Source organism: Elephantulus edwardii, unplaced genomic scaffold, assembly GCF_000299155.1.
Source record: "Elephantulus edwardii isolate Elephantulus edwardi_28Jun2011 unplaced genomic scaffold, EleEdw1.0 scaffold00025, whole genome shotgun sequence".
Lineage (NCBI taxonomy): Eukaryota > Metazoa > Chordata > Mammalia > Macroscelidea > Macroscelididae > Elephantulus > Elephantulus edwardii.
In genome coordinates, this window is record NW_006399775.1 from 3,002,193 (window position 1) to 3,018,424 (window position 16,232).

Below are 16,232 nucleotides of genomic sequence, written 5' to 3' on the forward strand. Positions count from 1 at the left end.
AGACACTCCCCGATGTCATCCATGGACCCAAGCTGCTGAGCTACCCAGGGGTCTCCCTGGCCCGACTCCACCCCTAGAAGGCTCCTGCGTGGCAGAGTGGACAGCATGCTCCCAAAGCAGCTCGGCACCCTGTGCCAGCGCCCCCAGAAGTGGCAGATGACGCCCACTACCTCCCGCATCAACCTCTGCACACCGCCCCCACCTCTTCGCATCTAAGCGTCCCCATCAGAGGGGTTTCAAACGCGTCCTTCAGACTTTACTGCCCCCAAGCCACACCAAACAATGTCACAGCTCCCTGTACAAACTCGCCAACATGCTCAAGATTGTCGCCAGGCACCGGCGACAGTGGTATCAGAGATTCCGCGCTCCAGAGAAAAGCATCCCCTGTCAACCTCGCCTCGACGGCGCTTGGCTAGCCTTTAATATCTCCCCACGTCCACTGTCCCCTGGTTTAGTGGGGCCCTCCTGCTGTGTTCGGTTCTTACCTTTCTCAAAGCTGACATTCTCAGGCATTACTATTTCAGCAGGTTCCGAGTGGCACGGCAAGGTAGCCGACCCCCTTAAGCCAGGCAAGCGGAGAAAAGGTGCGTGATCGCGTGCTCTAACGCTGCCGGCTCCCGGCTGAGGCTCCTCGGTGCCCGCGCTGAGCGCCTGTCCGACTCCACCGCCGCCGCGCTGTCCAAGCCGCACTCCGAGCCTTGCGCTCGGGTTCTCACGGTCGGCGCCTGCGCACATCCGCGCCCGGGGAGGCACCGGCGCACTGGGGGGGCCGGCCCGCGCCTGGCTCCATCTAGAGAAGGTCCGGAGCCATTCCCTGTCGGTGTTTTGAAACTGTAGCTACTGCTTCTTTACCCCAAACTGTTTTGGCTACTGAGCATGCCTGATTCCAGTGCAAAAAACCCCAGAGGAGCGCTGAAAAGGGAGCTCTTTGCAGGAACTGCCTGTGAAAAGCGGCAGCGCTTCCACTCCAACCAACTGTTGCATGAGGAACAGGGACAGGTCACCCGGGGACAGACAGGGAAGAGGAGGCTCCCCAAGAAGATGCCAACATCGGTGGTCCGGAGATTTCAACTGCTACTTGCGTTTTAAGATTTTAAAAGCGTTTCCAAAGTTAACACTAGAATACTATAAGCACGCACCTCAATGCATGAGAAGGCACAGCTCATTCCTTACAGAGATAAGTGACACACTTAAGCATTCGTGTGGAATTAATATGCAACTTTAACTCCTCTGACGTCTAACATGCTCCATTGGCATAGAAAGGAGAGGAATACTGAAGACATGGGAGAAGATATTTCTTTGCAAGAAAATGTCATTGAATAGGTGCTGCTGTTTCTGTGTGAGTTCTATAAAAGTGACCCTCCCTCTCACTATTTCCAAGTGCATATTTTCCTGTATTGGTTACTGACTGACGCTCTCTGCCAGGGAAGATGGAAACTACCAAATGCGATTGTAAAACCCAGGAACGGAGCTGTTGTCTCTGATCATCTTTAGGTAAGGAAGCGCTTGCTGCAGAAGATCAAGGACCCCGCAGTCTTCAATATGAGTTGAAACTCAACATCAAGAAAACAATGATTCTCACCACTGGGCCAGTTGGCAGCATCATGATGAGATTGAGATCATTAACAGCTTTAGTTTGCTGGCTCCACAATCAACACTCTTGGTACCAGCAGCCAGGAAATCAAGAGGCAAATTGCATTAGAAAAGTCAGCTGCCAGGGACCTCTCCAGGGTACTGAAGAGCAATAACATTGAAGGTGCGCCTAATGCAGGCCATAGTCTTCGCAATTGCTTGCTATGTGTCAGAGAGCTGGGCAATGCCTAGGAATGATAGAAAGAGAGTTGATGTCTTTGAGCAGTGGTGCTAGAGAAGAGTGTTGAATATACACCATGGACTGCCAGAACAAACAGGTTCCTCCTAGACAGAGTGAAGCCAGTCTGCTCCTTGAAGGCAAGGGTTCTGAGGCATCCTCTGACATACTTTGGGCATGTTGCAAGGAGGGTATGGTCCTTGGAGAGGGAGATCATGCTTGGAAGGGTGGAGGGACAGAGAAAGAGAGGGAGACTATTGGTAAGATAGATTGATACAGTGACTGGGGTAATGAGGGTAGGTGTGTCAGAGACAGCAAATTTGGCACAGGATAGAGCAGGTTTCAGGGCTGTTGTGTATAGAGTCGCAAACTTACTTTACAGCCCATTACAACAACAACAATGACAATGTTTGTCTGTAAACTTGGGTCATGATATGAAATCTTGCCATTTAATGGCTTGGCTATATTATCACATATAAATGACACAAGTTAAAAAGAAAAATTATTCTAATTTATAGGGTGAGTTGCGTAATGAAAACATGTATTGGTCTAGAGAACCTAACAACATAGGGCCTATAGGCCCTAATTAAATAGATGAGAAGCAAAATTAGTACGTACTACATGGAGGCACAGTATGATGATAATCAGACACTTATTTTTTCCAATTCTTGGCTCTGTCATCTGATCTTGGGCAATTACCTTACTAAATTTTTAATGCAGATATAATAATATCATTCTTCCATATCTCTGAATGGTGGAGTTGAACTGAGAAGAGTTAAATGAAAACAGAAGTAAGTGAAAATATCAAGGTGAAAATTTATGGGGAAATGAATAAATTGAAGTCAGAATAGAAATGAATTGGGAATCAGGTGATAAAAAAAATATTTGGAATGTCTCAGACCCATTTTCCAGAATTTCCAACACCTTAAACCAAAAATACTGTTTCTATAAGATTTCTTCAAATATTTGATCATTCAAACATTAATCAACTCCTGTTTATCAAACAAAGTTTAAATAAATTGGTGAGGTGAAGAGTATACAAAGATTCTTTGGAAAAAAAAGAAACTGTAATCCAATTCCTTCTTAGTATTTTTTAAAGAAAACACCAAACAAAACACCTTCCAATTTGTCTCCATTATGAATGTATAGATGCCTACAAATAGAACAACCCAAACCCCTAAACATCTAAAGCCAATCTAGGTTTTTAGAGTTATATAAAATTTCTTAATTTCAAAAATGAGGAAATTTCCTCTTTTTTTGTGCCTCATGCTTTTATCCTTCCTTCCCTTTTGAAAATTTATTTGTTCATTCATGCAACAATCATATAATATACTCCTATTTAGTGAGCAAAATGGAAAGAAATACCCCCAGGGGCTTTCAGTTAGAGAAGGAATCATGTAAAAATTGCACAAGCAACATGTGGTGGTGGTCATTGCTGCCAAGTTGGAACCAATGCATACCTGACCCTCCAGTAGGTTTTCAGAGACTGTAAAGCACATGAGAAGTGATTGCCTATTTTTCTTCTATGGAGCTGATAGTGAATTCAAGCCATATACCGTTAGGCTGGCAGCTCAACTCTTTATTGCCAAGCCACCAGAGCTCCATTATAATTGTTAGTAACACTTCTGAAGGCAAGATACAGGCTTTTGCTGGAGAATGTTAACCTTGGATTAAGCACATTAAGGACATCAAAGAAAGACACTTAATAGGGAGAATATATGGTGAAATAGCTTTGAGAAAGTGGTCCCTGAATAGTGAAACTATTAGCATACTTGCCTTCTAACCAAGTCCACCAAGAGCCTGACAATCTATTTCAGGAAAAAGTTAATTACTGATAACTCTGTAATACCTATCTACTCAGATACATATGAGATTACTATAAGTAAGAACTTAATCCACTGCAATTGGTACTCACATGAGGACAAGAGAGAGTGATAGAATGGGAGTCAGAAAACAATAGTAGTGGCAGGGAGTGGGGAGGGGAAAGGGATAAAATGCCTGAGGAAATCTTAATGAAAGATGATGGAGACGTTAACTAGGAAGTGGAAGTAAGACATCTTATAAGTAGAATGTACTTGATATAATTTGTGAGTCATAAGGCAAGAGAAGAAAGGTTGAATCAATAATGACTTCGAAGCCTAATTTGAATATAAGTGGATGATTTTTCTGGGACACCACTGAGTATTATTTGATGAAGAAAAGCTTGAAATTGTCAACAATTTCATTTTCTTTGGATCCACAGATAACTTCATGGTAGCAGAAGCCATGCAACAAAAATATGTGTTGTACTGGTGAAATCTGCTGCCAAGGAACTCTCCAAGTTTCTAAAAGAGGAAGGATGTCAATTTAAACACAAGGTGCACCTAATCTAAACCATGATAACTGTAATTGCTTCCTATGCCTCTAAATGTTGGACAAGAATAAGGATGATAGAAAAGGAATAAAAATCTTTACATTTTGGTGTTGATGAAGAGTATTGAATATACAGGAGCTCTGGTGGATTAATGGTAAGGAGTTATGCTTCTAATCCAAAAGCACAAGGTCTGACTCCAGTAACTTTTCCAAGAGAGAAAGATGAAAAATCTCCTTGTGTGTAATTTACTACCTATAAGACACCCACTGGAGGGTCAGCTATGAGTCAGCTCTGATTGGATAGCACATAACAGTAACAACAGCCAAAAGAGCAAACAAATCTGACATGAAGGAAATAGTTTGACTGGTGTAGAATTCTCTGACTCCAAAGGAAATACACTTTGCAGTGTAATACAATCTACTTCTTCCTCCCTGCAGGTAGGCAAATTTCCTGTTCTGCTCTTACATCTACTCATTTTAAACTGGTGGGAAGAAGAAAAACTGACAAATCCTATCACAAGCTCACTCAGTCTTACAGTGACAGTCAAAGCTAATGGCTAGGAAAGCCATTTTTAATAATCCTACAACATACATTATGGGATATTCAGTACACTTTCTCTATACCACAATCCAAAGATCAAATTCTTTTTCATCCCTCTTACATTGTCAAGATTTCACATGCGTATTAAGAAACTGAATATATTATAGTTTGGTACAGGCATACTTTAGTATTTAAAAAGATATCTTCGTTTACTTTTCAAAGTAAAGCGAAGAGCAAATTGGGAGGGCGGGGTGGGCAGGGAGAAAAATGGAAAAATGAATTAATGGAAATCCAAAGTCTCTGTAAATGTTTATTAAAATTAATAAAAAAGGATATCATTGCTCTTTAACATTTTAAACAAGTTCTTGACAACAGATTTGCCCAACACAATAAATATTTTCCTTGCTTGACTGCTGCCACTATGAGTAATGATTAAGATCCAAGTAAAGTGAAATAGTTGATAATTTCAGTATTTTCTTCATCTATGCTGATGCTGTCTGTTAGTCCAAATAGGCGAATTTTGGTTTTGGTCTTAAAATGCAATTCCTATTGAAGGCTGTAGTCGTGGATCTTCATTAAATGCTTCATGTCTTCACTTTCTGTTACCAAGATTGTGCTACCTGCAGTGTGGACAATTGAATCTTTCTTGAATCCTGATGTCACATTCTTCTTTTAGTCTGGTTTCTCAAATTATTTGCTGAGCACTCAGATTTAAAAAGAATGGAGAAAGGATACAACCTTGATGCACACCTTTCCTGATTTTAAACAAAGTTCCTTTGTTCTGTTCAGATAACTATTTCTTGGTCTATGTAATGGTTTTGCAGAATCACAGGTGTTCTGAGATTTCTATTCTCTTCAATGCTATCTATAATTAATTATGACCCACACAGATGAATGTCTTTGTATAATCAGTAAAACATGTAAACAGATTTTTTATATTTTCTCCTTTCAGTCGGGATCCATTCGATATCAGCAATGCCTTCCCATATTCTTCTGAATCCAGTTTCAACCTTCTGAGTTTCCAGAAATTCAGTTAAATATAGACTTGCCTTTTTCTTTCTCACTTCACAACTAGTCATCTAGAAAATAATTTTGCTTGAACTTCAAATATACCGCAAATCTCATTCACTTACTGTTGTCAAGTTATAATTAACTCAAAGCTGACCATGAGTTTTCATAGACTGTAAATCATAAGTAAGGAGATTATCCATCTTTCTTCCACAGAGCAGCTGGTACTTGAACTGCCTGCCTTTGGTTTGGTCATAGAGCTCCTTGCCACTAAACCTCTCTCTTCCCAAACATTCTGACACTACTCACTGTCTGTCTTATTGCGATTTACTAAAACTAGTTTCCCTGTTTCTCTTCATTGAAATGACTCTCAATATATTAGATAAAAATTACTTATTTAAAATTTCAGTTCAAAACCCGCAAATGATTTTTCTGTTTCACTTCTAAGGGAAGTCAAAGTTAATATATACAGCATGATGTTGCCCCAACAAGAACTCCTTATTTCCTATCTAATTTCTTCTACTTTTCCTATCTAATTTCTTCCACTACTCTTCCCTTTGTGCAGCTATCCTCATGGTGGCACCTCTCTGCTGGTTCAGAATCTACCAGTGCCTTTGAGAGAGAATCATGGGAAGTCTCCTTCTGTGGGATTTACAGCTTCAGAAAAATCATTGGATGGTCAGGTAGGAGTCAGTTCTGGCTCGATAACTATGATTAACTAATTCTTCCTTTTGCTAATTGTGTTTTGATGAGCACACTGTAATTACTGTTATTGTTCAAACACAAATATGTCCAGAAACTTCGTTGATCCACTCTTGTTCCTTCTCTGCTGAACTCGCATTTCTTTAATAGTTATAATGCTTCTTTCCTTTACTTACTTCAAGTTTTTGCTCATTATATGCATTATATTAAGTCAGACTCACATCTGACCCCCTAGTTGGGCGTTACATTTCACTGGAGGAGTCTGCCCATCTTTTTCCAGTGGAGCTATTGGTAAATGTGAACCACCGTTGGGTAAATAGCGCATTTCACTGTAGACTAGGCCAGAGATCTCCCCATGTGGAGACAATGTTTTAAAAAGAAATAAAACAAGCAAAGTGGGCAAATGGCTAGGGAAGACTACATTGAGAAAAGCAAATTTTAATAGTGCTTAGATCTTTCATTCATAGGGTCACTATAAGTCATCTATGACTCCATGGCACTTAACAACAACAACAACAACTTTAAAAAAATAATTTCATTAGGCCATTCCCTGATGTATAAGAAAAATCTACAGAAGTCCATGATAGATATTGTTCTTGTTGTTGAGTGCCATCACGTAGGCTCCAACTGGCAACAACTCTATGTTGGACAACGTGAAACTCTGCCAGATCCTGACATATATAGAGTCAACATTTTTTAAATTTTTTATTATTATTCATTTTGATGAAAATTTACTGACACTTTGGATTTCCACTCATGTATTGTTGCACTTTTTCTCCCTGCCCACCCATTCTCCCACAGTACACTACACTCTTGGAAAAGTAAAAGAAAATTTCTTTCATTGTTTTACAATCCCTCCCCTCAGGTCCACTCCACTATGCAGCCTTCGTTCTGGACTCCTGTCATCACAATAATTTCGAATCACATATCCCTTTTAAACAGTTTTCTCGCTCATCTGTTTCAATGCATTATACATTATTTATCCCATCTTTCTCAGTCTCCCCCCAGTCTTGTTTTACAACAGCGGCACCATGCAGTATTTGTCCTTTTGTGACTGAAATATTTCACTCAGCATAATGTCCTCCAAGGTCAGTCATTTTGAATATTATTGCATGAGTTCCTTGTTTTTCAATGCAGTGTAGTATTCCATTGTGTGAATATACCACAGCTTCTCTATCCATTTGTTTGCTGAGAGCCAACATTGTTCTCAATGGAGAGAGGTTAAAGGCATTCCTTTAAGAACAAGAACTAGGTAAGGATGCCCACTATCACCTCTCTTATTCAATATTGTTTTGGAAGTCTTAGCAATAGCAATAAGACAAGAGAAGGAAACAAGAGATATACAAATTGGCAAAGAGGAGGTAAAATTATCTCTCTATGCAGATGATATGATAGTATACTTAGAAAACCCTAAAGACTCAGCAAGAAAATTATTGGACATAGTTGACCAATTCAGCAAAGCAGCAGGATACAAGATCAACATACAAAAATCAGTTGGATTTTTCTATAGTGACAAAGAGAATACAGAGCCAGAGCTAAGAAAAACAATACCCTTCACAATAGCGAATCACAAGATTAAATACTTGGGAGTATATCTAACCAGAAGCACAAAGGATCTATTCAAAGAAAATTACAAAATATTACTACAAGAAACAAAAAGAGACCTAGAGAAGTGGAATAATATGCCTTGCTCATGGATAGGAAGACTCAATGTTGTGAAAATGGTAATACTACCAAAGGCAATCTACACCTTCAATGCAATCCCAATTCCCATTCTTCATACCAATCCCATTCTTCAATGAGTCAGTATTTTTTTAAATAAATGAATTCAGTAAAAATCTGTAAATTCTGAATTTATATTTACAGTGTTCTTGGATTACACAGGAGCATGTGTGGAAGAAATGTAAGTGAGTGTGAGTTGTTACCTTTGTGTGTCTTTAACTTGGGTGTAGCTCATAGGGCTCTCATGTGCATCTGAGGGAAACACTGTCAGTCTTACACTTTGCTCACAATGCTGGATTTATGCCTATTGGTGCAATTACTACCTCAGTCCATCTTGTTGAGGAACATCTTCTATTTTTGCTGACCTACTGTTATTCTAAACATGTCATTTCCAGAAATTGGTCCCTCTTGAAAACATATTCTAAGTATGTAGAATGAAGTCTAACCATCTTCACTTGTGAGGAGAATTCTCATCATCTTTCATCCAAGACTGAGTCCTTCATTTTTGTAGCAGTCTGTGGTATATTCAGCAGTCTATGTCAGTACTGTATTTCAAAGACCTAAATTATTCTTCAGTTTTCCTTGTTAATTATCTAGCTTTAACATACATATAAAGTACTGAAAACACTACCGTTTGTTTTAGGCCAAGAAGCACTAGTGACACAATGACTAAATAATTTGACAGTTAACCAGAAACAGTATCAAACAAGATGTAAGGAATACACAGAGTAACTGTACCAAAAAGAACTGACTGACACTGAAGAAATTCAGGAAGTACCATATGAGAAGTCAGTGGCAATGAAGGAGGAATTGGAGGCTGCTCTGAAGGCATCTGCAAAAACTAAGGCCCCAGCAATAGATGGAATACCAATTGACGTGCTTCATTTAACAAGTACAGCCCTGGATGTGTTTACCAGTCTATGTTAGGAAATTTAAAGAACAGCTGTCTGGCTATCCTTTCAACATATTGAAAGAGGTCCATATTAGTTCCCATTCCCAAGAAAGGTGATTCAACAGAACGTGGAAACTATTGAACAGTATCATTAATATCAAATGCAAGCAAAACCCTGCTGAAGATCATTCAAAAACAGCTAAATTGGTTCGTAGATAGGGAAATGCCAGAAGTTCATTAGGATTTAGAAGAGGCTGTGACATCAGAGATATCATTGCTGATGTCAGATGTATCCTGGCAGAAATACTAGAAGAATGTCTAGTTATGCTTTATTGACTATGCAGAGGCATTTGACTGTGTGAATCATAAACTGTTATGGCTAACATTGAGAAGAATGAGAATTTCAGAGCAATTAATTGTGTTCATGCGAAACCTACCAAGAGGCTGTGGAGACAACAGAGTAAGTGAACACTCTGTGCTTTAAAATTAAGAATGGAGCCCATCAGGGTTGTATTCTCTTTCCAAATCTGTTCAATCTGTATGCTGAGCACATTATTCAAGAAGCTGAACTCTATAAAGAAGGATACGGCATTAAGATTGGAGGAATACCCATCAGTAACCGGCATTATGCAGATGACACCACTTTGTAAAAAAATGAGGATGATTTTAAGCACTTCTTGTAGAAGATCAAATAATACAATATGTGTTCTGTCTCAATATCAAGAAAATAAAAATTTTTACTACTGGACCTTTAGGCAACATCATGATAGATGGTGAAAAGATTCACACTGTTAACAATTTCATCTTACTTATATCCAGCAGTCAGGAAATATGTGGTCAGGCACCTCTTCAAATTATTGAGAAGTAATGATGTTAGTAGTTGGAGGACTAAAATAGTCCTGATTCAGGTATTTCTGTCTGAGAGCTAGACAATGAATAAGGATGTCAGAAGAAGAATTGATGCCTTTTAGCTGTGGTGTGGGAGAATACTGAACATCTCATGGACTGTCAAAAGAGCAAACAAATATGTTTTTGAGAAAGTGCAGTCAGAGTGCTCCTTGAAGGCAAAGATAATAAAGTTTCAGCCCATGTACTTTGGGCATATTGCTAGGGGAGACCGTTCCGACATCACACTTGGAAAAATAGGTTTGGCAAAGGACAAGAAGACCCTCAGCCAGGTTAACTGACATAGTGACTGCATCAATGGGTTTCAGTGTATCAATAAATGTAAGGATGGCACGTGATAGGACAGATCTGTTGTTCAAATGGTCGGCATAGGTCATGTTCAACTTGAGGGCATCTAACAACAACAGCACTTTTGAAGCACCCATATCAAGTAGTATACATGTAGTATAAGTGAGGGGACATCAGGGTTTCCTTTTAGTTTTTATTATTAATTTTATGGGATTTTTTATATTTTTGAGACTGTGCACATGAGCCAGTTCAACAAATACTGTGTATACAATTTAGTGACATTGTTTACATTCTTCAAGTAGTACAACCATTATCACTCTCCTTTTCTGAATTGTCTTTATTAACATAAGCTCATTGTCTCCTAAGTTTCTTATTTGAGTCAAATATACCAACCTGGGAGAGCCTGCAGTCAGGGGCCTCTCCAAATTATTGAAGAGCAATGATATCAGTTTGAGGACAAAGGTGTTTATGATTCAGGCCATAGTCTTCCTGATCACTTGTTATGCATCTGAGAGCTGGGCAATGAATAATGATGATAGAAGAAGAACTGATGCCTGTGATCTGTGTTGGCGAAGAAGAGAATTGAGCATGCCATGGAATCCCAGAAGAATGAACAAATAAATCTTGGAGAACGTGCAGCCGGAGTGTTCCTTGGAGGCAAAGCTTCTGCTCATGTACTTCGGGCATATTGCTAGGAGAAGCAATTCCTAGGAGAGGGACGTCATTCTTGGAAAGGCGAAGGGGGGGGGGTGGCTGTCAGTGAAGGAGGGGCAGATGCTCAACCAGAAAGATTGACACCTTGACTGCTGCAATTGGCAATATTGTGTTAGGAAATGTGAGGATGGCACAAGATAGGACGGGATTCATATCTGCATTTTTAGGGTAGCTATCTATGGGTTATACTAGACTCCATGGCACCTAACAGCAGCAACAAGAAGAACCAAAAGAGAAAAAAAAAAAATTCTCAGCAGAAAGAGAATATAGTCTGCTTCCATGTAGATTTACAGCCTTCACAATTCTATGGGCAGTTCTAGTCTTTCCGTAGGGCTGCTATGAGTCTTGGAAGCAGAAGTGGCATTCTCTTCTTCCTAAACAACATGCCTCCGAAAACTCTATGAGCTTTGATAAATGTCTATAGCTGTAAAAGGGTCTTCAGGCCTTTTGTTCATGGGGTCGCTATGAATCGTGCTCGACTCGAAGGCAATCAACAACAACCATTCAAAACCTCTCTAAATCTCGTCTATCTTTTTTTCCCCGCGCTACCCTGGAATAAAAGACAGTGCATGCCCAGTAGCAAGCTTCCAGTAGCTGGGGTTTTACTATTTGGCAGTAATTTACTACAGCTTTCAATAGAAACCAATCTACAGCCACACTGCAGGTGATTGACATCCCAGTATTAAAAATTTCGGAACTGGATTGGCCAGTACTTGCTGTATGGGCGGGGATTAAGGAAGCTGAATCCCGGAAGCAAACAGGGCTGCTTCTGGGATGGTGTGTCTGGGACGACCGCGGGGGACAATCTACCGCACTGGCCGGGTTTTGGAGTTATGTCCAACTTCAGGAAGCAAGGTAAGACCGAGTTCCCTCTCTATTCAGAGCGTCCTGGGTGTTTCTGAGACCGAGGCCACCAGAGTGCCGGTGTGACTCAGCCAGTTGCTGAGGAACGCAGCCTGCTCTCTCAAGCTGTGGCCCCTCGGGGTTGCTTGTCCCTCCTGGGTCTTTGGGCGATGCAGGGCTGCACCTGTGTTCCCTGGGGCTACCTGGAGGCACTGGACGCCTGGGATCCGCAGGTTCTATCTCGGTTGTCTAAGAAGATCTGGGGTAGCAGCTCATACCTAACTGCTGTGGAGTGGATCCTGACTCAAGGCGATCCACTAGCTCGTGTCAGAATCTGGGAGCCTTAGCAGGAGCAGATTATCTCACCTTTCCCATGCAGAGCGCTGATTTCATATCGCCTGACCTTTCCGTTATGAGCCCAACAAATAGTGATGGGCCTCTCAAAACTAAGCCCAAAACACCATTCCAGATATACAGGACAGAGTAGGAGCTTCATTTCCCTGATCCTTATACCAGAGCAGAAATAGAGCAGTCTCTTTTCATTGACAATCCATTTGGTAAGTAAATACAGGTTAGGTAGCCCAAAAGACAGGCGGTTCAAATCCACAGGCTTTATGTGTGATTTATATCCTCTGAAAACTGACCGGAGAGTCAGCCGTGAGTCAGTTTCGCACTCAAAGATGAAAGTGTTCAAGACCTGCTGCAGTATAGGTAGGCTCTTACTGGAATCTGCAACAGAAAACCTGACAGTATATAGATTTCACATTTTCTCCCCTCAATTCAAATAGAGAGAAAAAGAAGAATAGAAAGAGGAAAACCTCTCAGAGATTTAGTTTACCTGTGCAGTGGAGATAATGATTTCTACCTAATATGTAGATAGATTGCTCCACGCGGGTTTAGGAAATGGTAGTCGTATTTTTTATTCAAGGTGAAGTAATTTTAATTGGCTAACTTGATTGTGCCCACGAGTGAAATTTTATAAGACAAGTGGAATTCCTTTATTTTATAAAGTATCATTCCCCTTATTGTTTTTCTCTCTAATCATTAGAAGGAGCTCTGGTAGTATAGTCTGTAATGTGTAATGTGGAAAAATAGAAGGCTAAACATCTCCACATGTTCAGCTGTTGGAAAGCACCAGTACTCTGCAGGGAAAAGATGGGAAGTCTCCTTCCATCAGGAACTGCAGTCATGGCAAGTTCTGGTGGCTAGTGGCAAGAAGCTGCACTGCAATACCAGAGGTGAGTGGTTCAAATCCACCAGATGCTGTCCTGGAGAAGGAGGGACAATTTCCTCTTGTACCAGTCAGATCTGATTTGACAGTACACAAAAAGTAATAAAAATTAAAAAAAATTAAAAAAAGAACTGCAGTCATGGAAACCAATGGAAGAATGCTGTATGTTGAAAGCAGCTACATGGCAGTGAATTTGGGGTACATTTTCCCTAATCATTAGTATTACATTTTCATGAAAAGTTGAAGTGTGCATTCTTTCACTGCACTTGATATGTCTGCTAAGCAAAGTCTGAGAAGCTGTACTATATGAAGAAGAATAGCAATATCAGCATTGGAGGAAGACTCATGACTGATCAGTGAGGTGCAGATGTCAGAACCTTACTTGCTGAAAGTGAAGAGGACTTGAAATACTTATATCAGCATAAGCGTATGTGAAAATAAAATACAGTGACTTTCAGTGTGGATTACATTTCATGATAAAGAAGACAAAATTCTTCACAACTAGACTAATGAGCAGCTTCAGAAATGATAGAAGTTGTCTGGGATGTAACTTGACATGGATTCACAATCAACAACTATGGAAGCTGCAGTGAAGAAATCAAATGGCATATTACATCAGGAAAATCTGCTACAAAAGACAGTTCTAAAGTGCTAAGGAGTAAAAATATCACTTTGGCATCCAAGTACAGTTCATCTGACCCAAGCCATAGTTTCAGTTGCCTCAATATGCACACAAAAGGTAAGAAAGGATGAAAAATCGATGTCTTTGAAATTAGCCTGTTGGCACAAAATACACCCCGTGGACTGCTCAAAGAGTGAACAAATGTAGAAGTGCAGTCAGAGTGCTTTCAAGATTGAAAGTATATATTGAACATGTTTTCAGGAGGAACCAGTTCATAGAGGACATCATGCTTGATAAAGAAGAAAAGCAATAAAGAAGAAGAGCCTTGGTGAGAAGAACTGACACAGTGGCTGCAACAGAAGGTGAAACATGCCAATGACTGTGAGTGTAGATCAGGACTAGCCAGTGTTTGCTTCTAAGTGGGGTGGCTGTAAATTTTAACCAGCTGGACAGCACCTAACAGCAGAAGCATATCTTATGCTACTTAAATTAGTTCAGGCTGCTAGATTCACCCCAACCCCCCTCAATGTTTAAGACTAGTTATCATATTCCTGCACTTTGAAATTAATTGCCCAGTGAGAATTATGGTTAATAAACAATCATTTTATAAAAACAGAAAAAAAATATCAGTAATGCAGAACATATACAAAAGTAAATGTAGCTAAAATCTCTGTCTGCTTTTTAAGAACATCATGCCAAACATTTTGCTACTATTTTGAGTATCCTTGAGTTAGGATTTTTGTAACATTTTTAAATTAAAGTATAATTTCCTTTTTATTTCCTTTCCCATGAGCTGTTTTCCTTCAGCCTTTAAGGAATCAAATCCTTACAAGGGCTTTGGTAGAGGTCTGAAGGCAACACCTGCAGGTCTAAATCTGGGTGGGGATGTTCTGTCTTTCCAGGCTTCATGAGAACAGTTTCTCATCACCTGGCTGTAAATGGTACAGCTCACACAATAGCACAGTTTTACACAAAGTTTAGGAAACACATATGCATTAGCGATAGTCTGGCAATGACCCTGGTGGCATCTGCCTTTACTGTATTACAAATCATGAACTTAATTGCTTTGTCTTTGGGCACACAGTGGGCGCTGTTTGTGCAACAAAATGCTGCACGCAGCGGTGACCCTTTTGGACACGACTGTTGTTTCTCTTTTTCTTTCTCTTGGAAGTGAGGACCTGAAAGAGGATTTTCATAACTTTTAAGAAGAAATTATCTCACAGAGAAAGCATGACAATTTATAAACAAGAAATAGGATGTTGGGCTGCAAAATGGACATTAAGTATTTTAATAAAGTAGCCCAAACTACTTTTGAAAACAATCCTCCACTGGAAATAGGACTGACTTGCTCTATTAATTAAATGTTAAAGTTCTTGGAAACAGACTTAATATGGTAGCTGAACCTTAGTAGTTACATTCTGCTTTCCTGTGTTTTCACTTGGGGGATTTCTTAGTGCATATCTTATTTTCTCCTTGTTTTATGTAGCACACTCCACTGCGTTTCTCTTCTTATTTTAGTCCCTTGTTCTCTCATATCCTGGTGACCCTTAAGCCGTAAAGTCAAATGTGCTTTTCCTAGTCAATACTTTACTCTAATCCACTTACTCAAGTTTAAAATTCCTTTCTCAGCTCACTAAGAATTTTTTCCCTTGTGACAGACTTTCTTGTAATATTAAATTCATGGTAGAACTGTGTGTAAAGTTTAGGTTGTTTGAAAACATTAATATTAGAGGGATGGATTAATACTGAAAATTTAAAATGTGAGAAACAAAATATTAATTTTATGTGTTTCTTCTTAACAAGGTCACCTGGAGAATACTTCTCACATGATAATACTCTCTAAAAGACACTTGGTCTGAAAGTTTTAGTTAGAATAGGAAGTCTAAGCATTTTATAATTTGTTGAAGCATGAAACAGAACCATTCTCTGTCTTTGGAACAGCTTTCACATTGTGCGGCTTGTGATGAGTGTTACAATTAAGAAAATGTGTGACAGGTAGAAAACAAGATGATAGCTTGGCGCTAATTTGTACTCTCTGTTCACGATCTAGCTATTCTTCAGAGAATATTGAATCCTACAATTATCGGAAAGGTAGTGTTAGACCATGTGTGTATTTCTGAAATGGAAATGAATCACACTGCTCTATAGCTCAGGTATTTCTCACATGAGTAAATCATATACAGAACTCTAACTGCACATTCATTCACATATTCATTTAGAGATATGCTGAGGGGGTGTTAGCCACTCTCAGACATTGAGGAAAATTATCAGTAAGTAAACAAAATTGTCTTTCCTCATGGTGCTTTAACTCTAATGTAGTTCAAAGCAGTCCTTGAATTAGAGTAGTAATTGCTGGTCAAAGAAATTAGTCAGGGCACATCTAAGGGAACTATGCTCTTTATATCAGAAAAAAAAAGAAGAAGAAGAAAGAAAAAAGATACTCAGTTCTGTTGCAGACCAAGGAAGCATGACATGGGCAGAGTGGCAGGCAGTCCAAAGTAGTGATGTTGCGTTGTTTGGGATTTTTGCCCCCTTGAAAGTAAAACATTTTTACTAAGGTAATATAATATAACCTTGTAGTGTAACAATTTCCTTTGTCAC

The 16,232-nt window shown here is 39.7% G+C and overlaps 1 protein-coding gene across 1 annotated transcript in view; it reads left to right on the forward strand.

Moving 5' to 3' along the window:
- The first annotated feature begins 876 nt into the window (after positions 1-876).
- ERICH1 (glutamate-rich 1) overlaps positions 877-16,232 on the forward strand; it is a 195,599-nt gene continuing 180,243 nt past the window's right edge. The window contains exons 1-2 of the mRNA XM_006882908.1: positions 877-1,082; positions 6,277-6,394. Coding sequence (XP_006882970.1) covers positions 877-1,082; positions 6,277-6,394 — 324 coding nt within the window. The remainder of the gene's footprint in view (positions 1,083-6,276; positions 6,395-16,232) is intronic.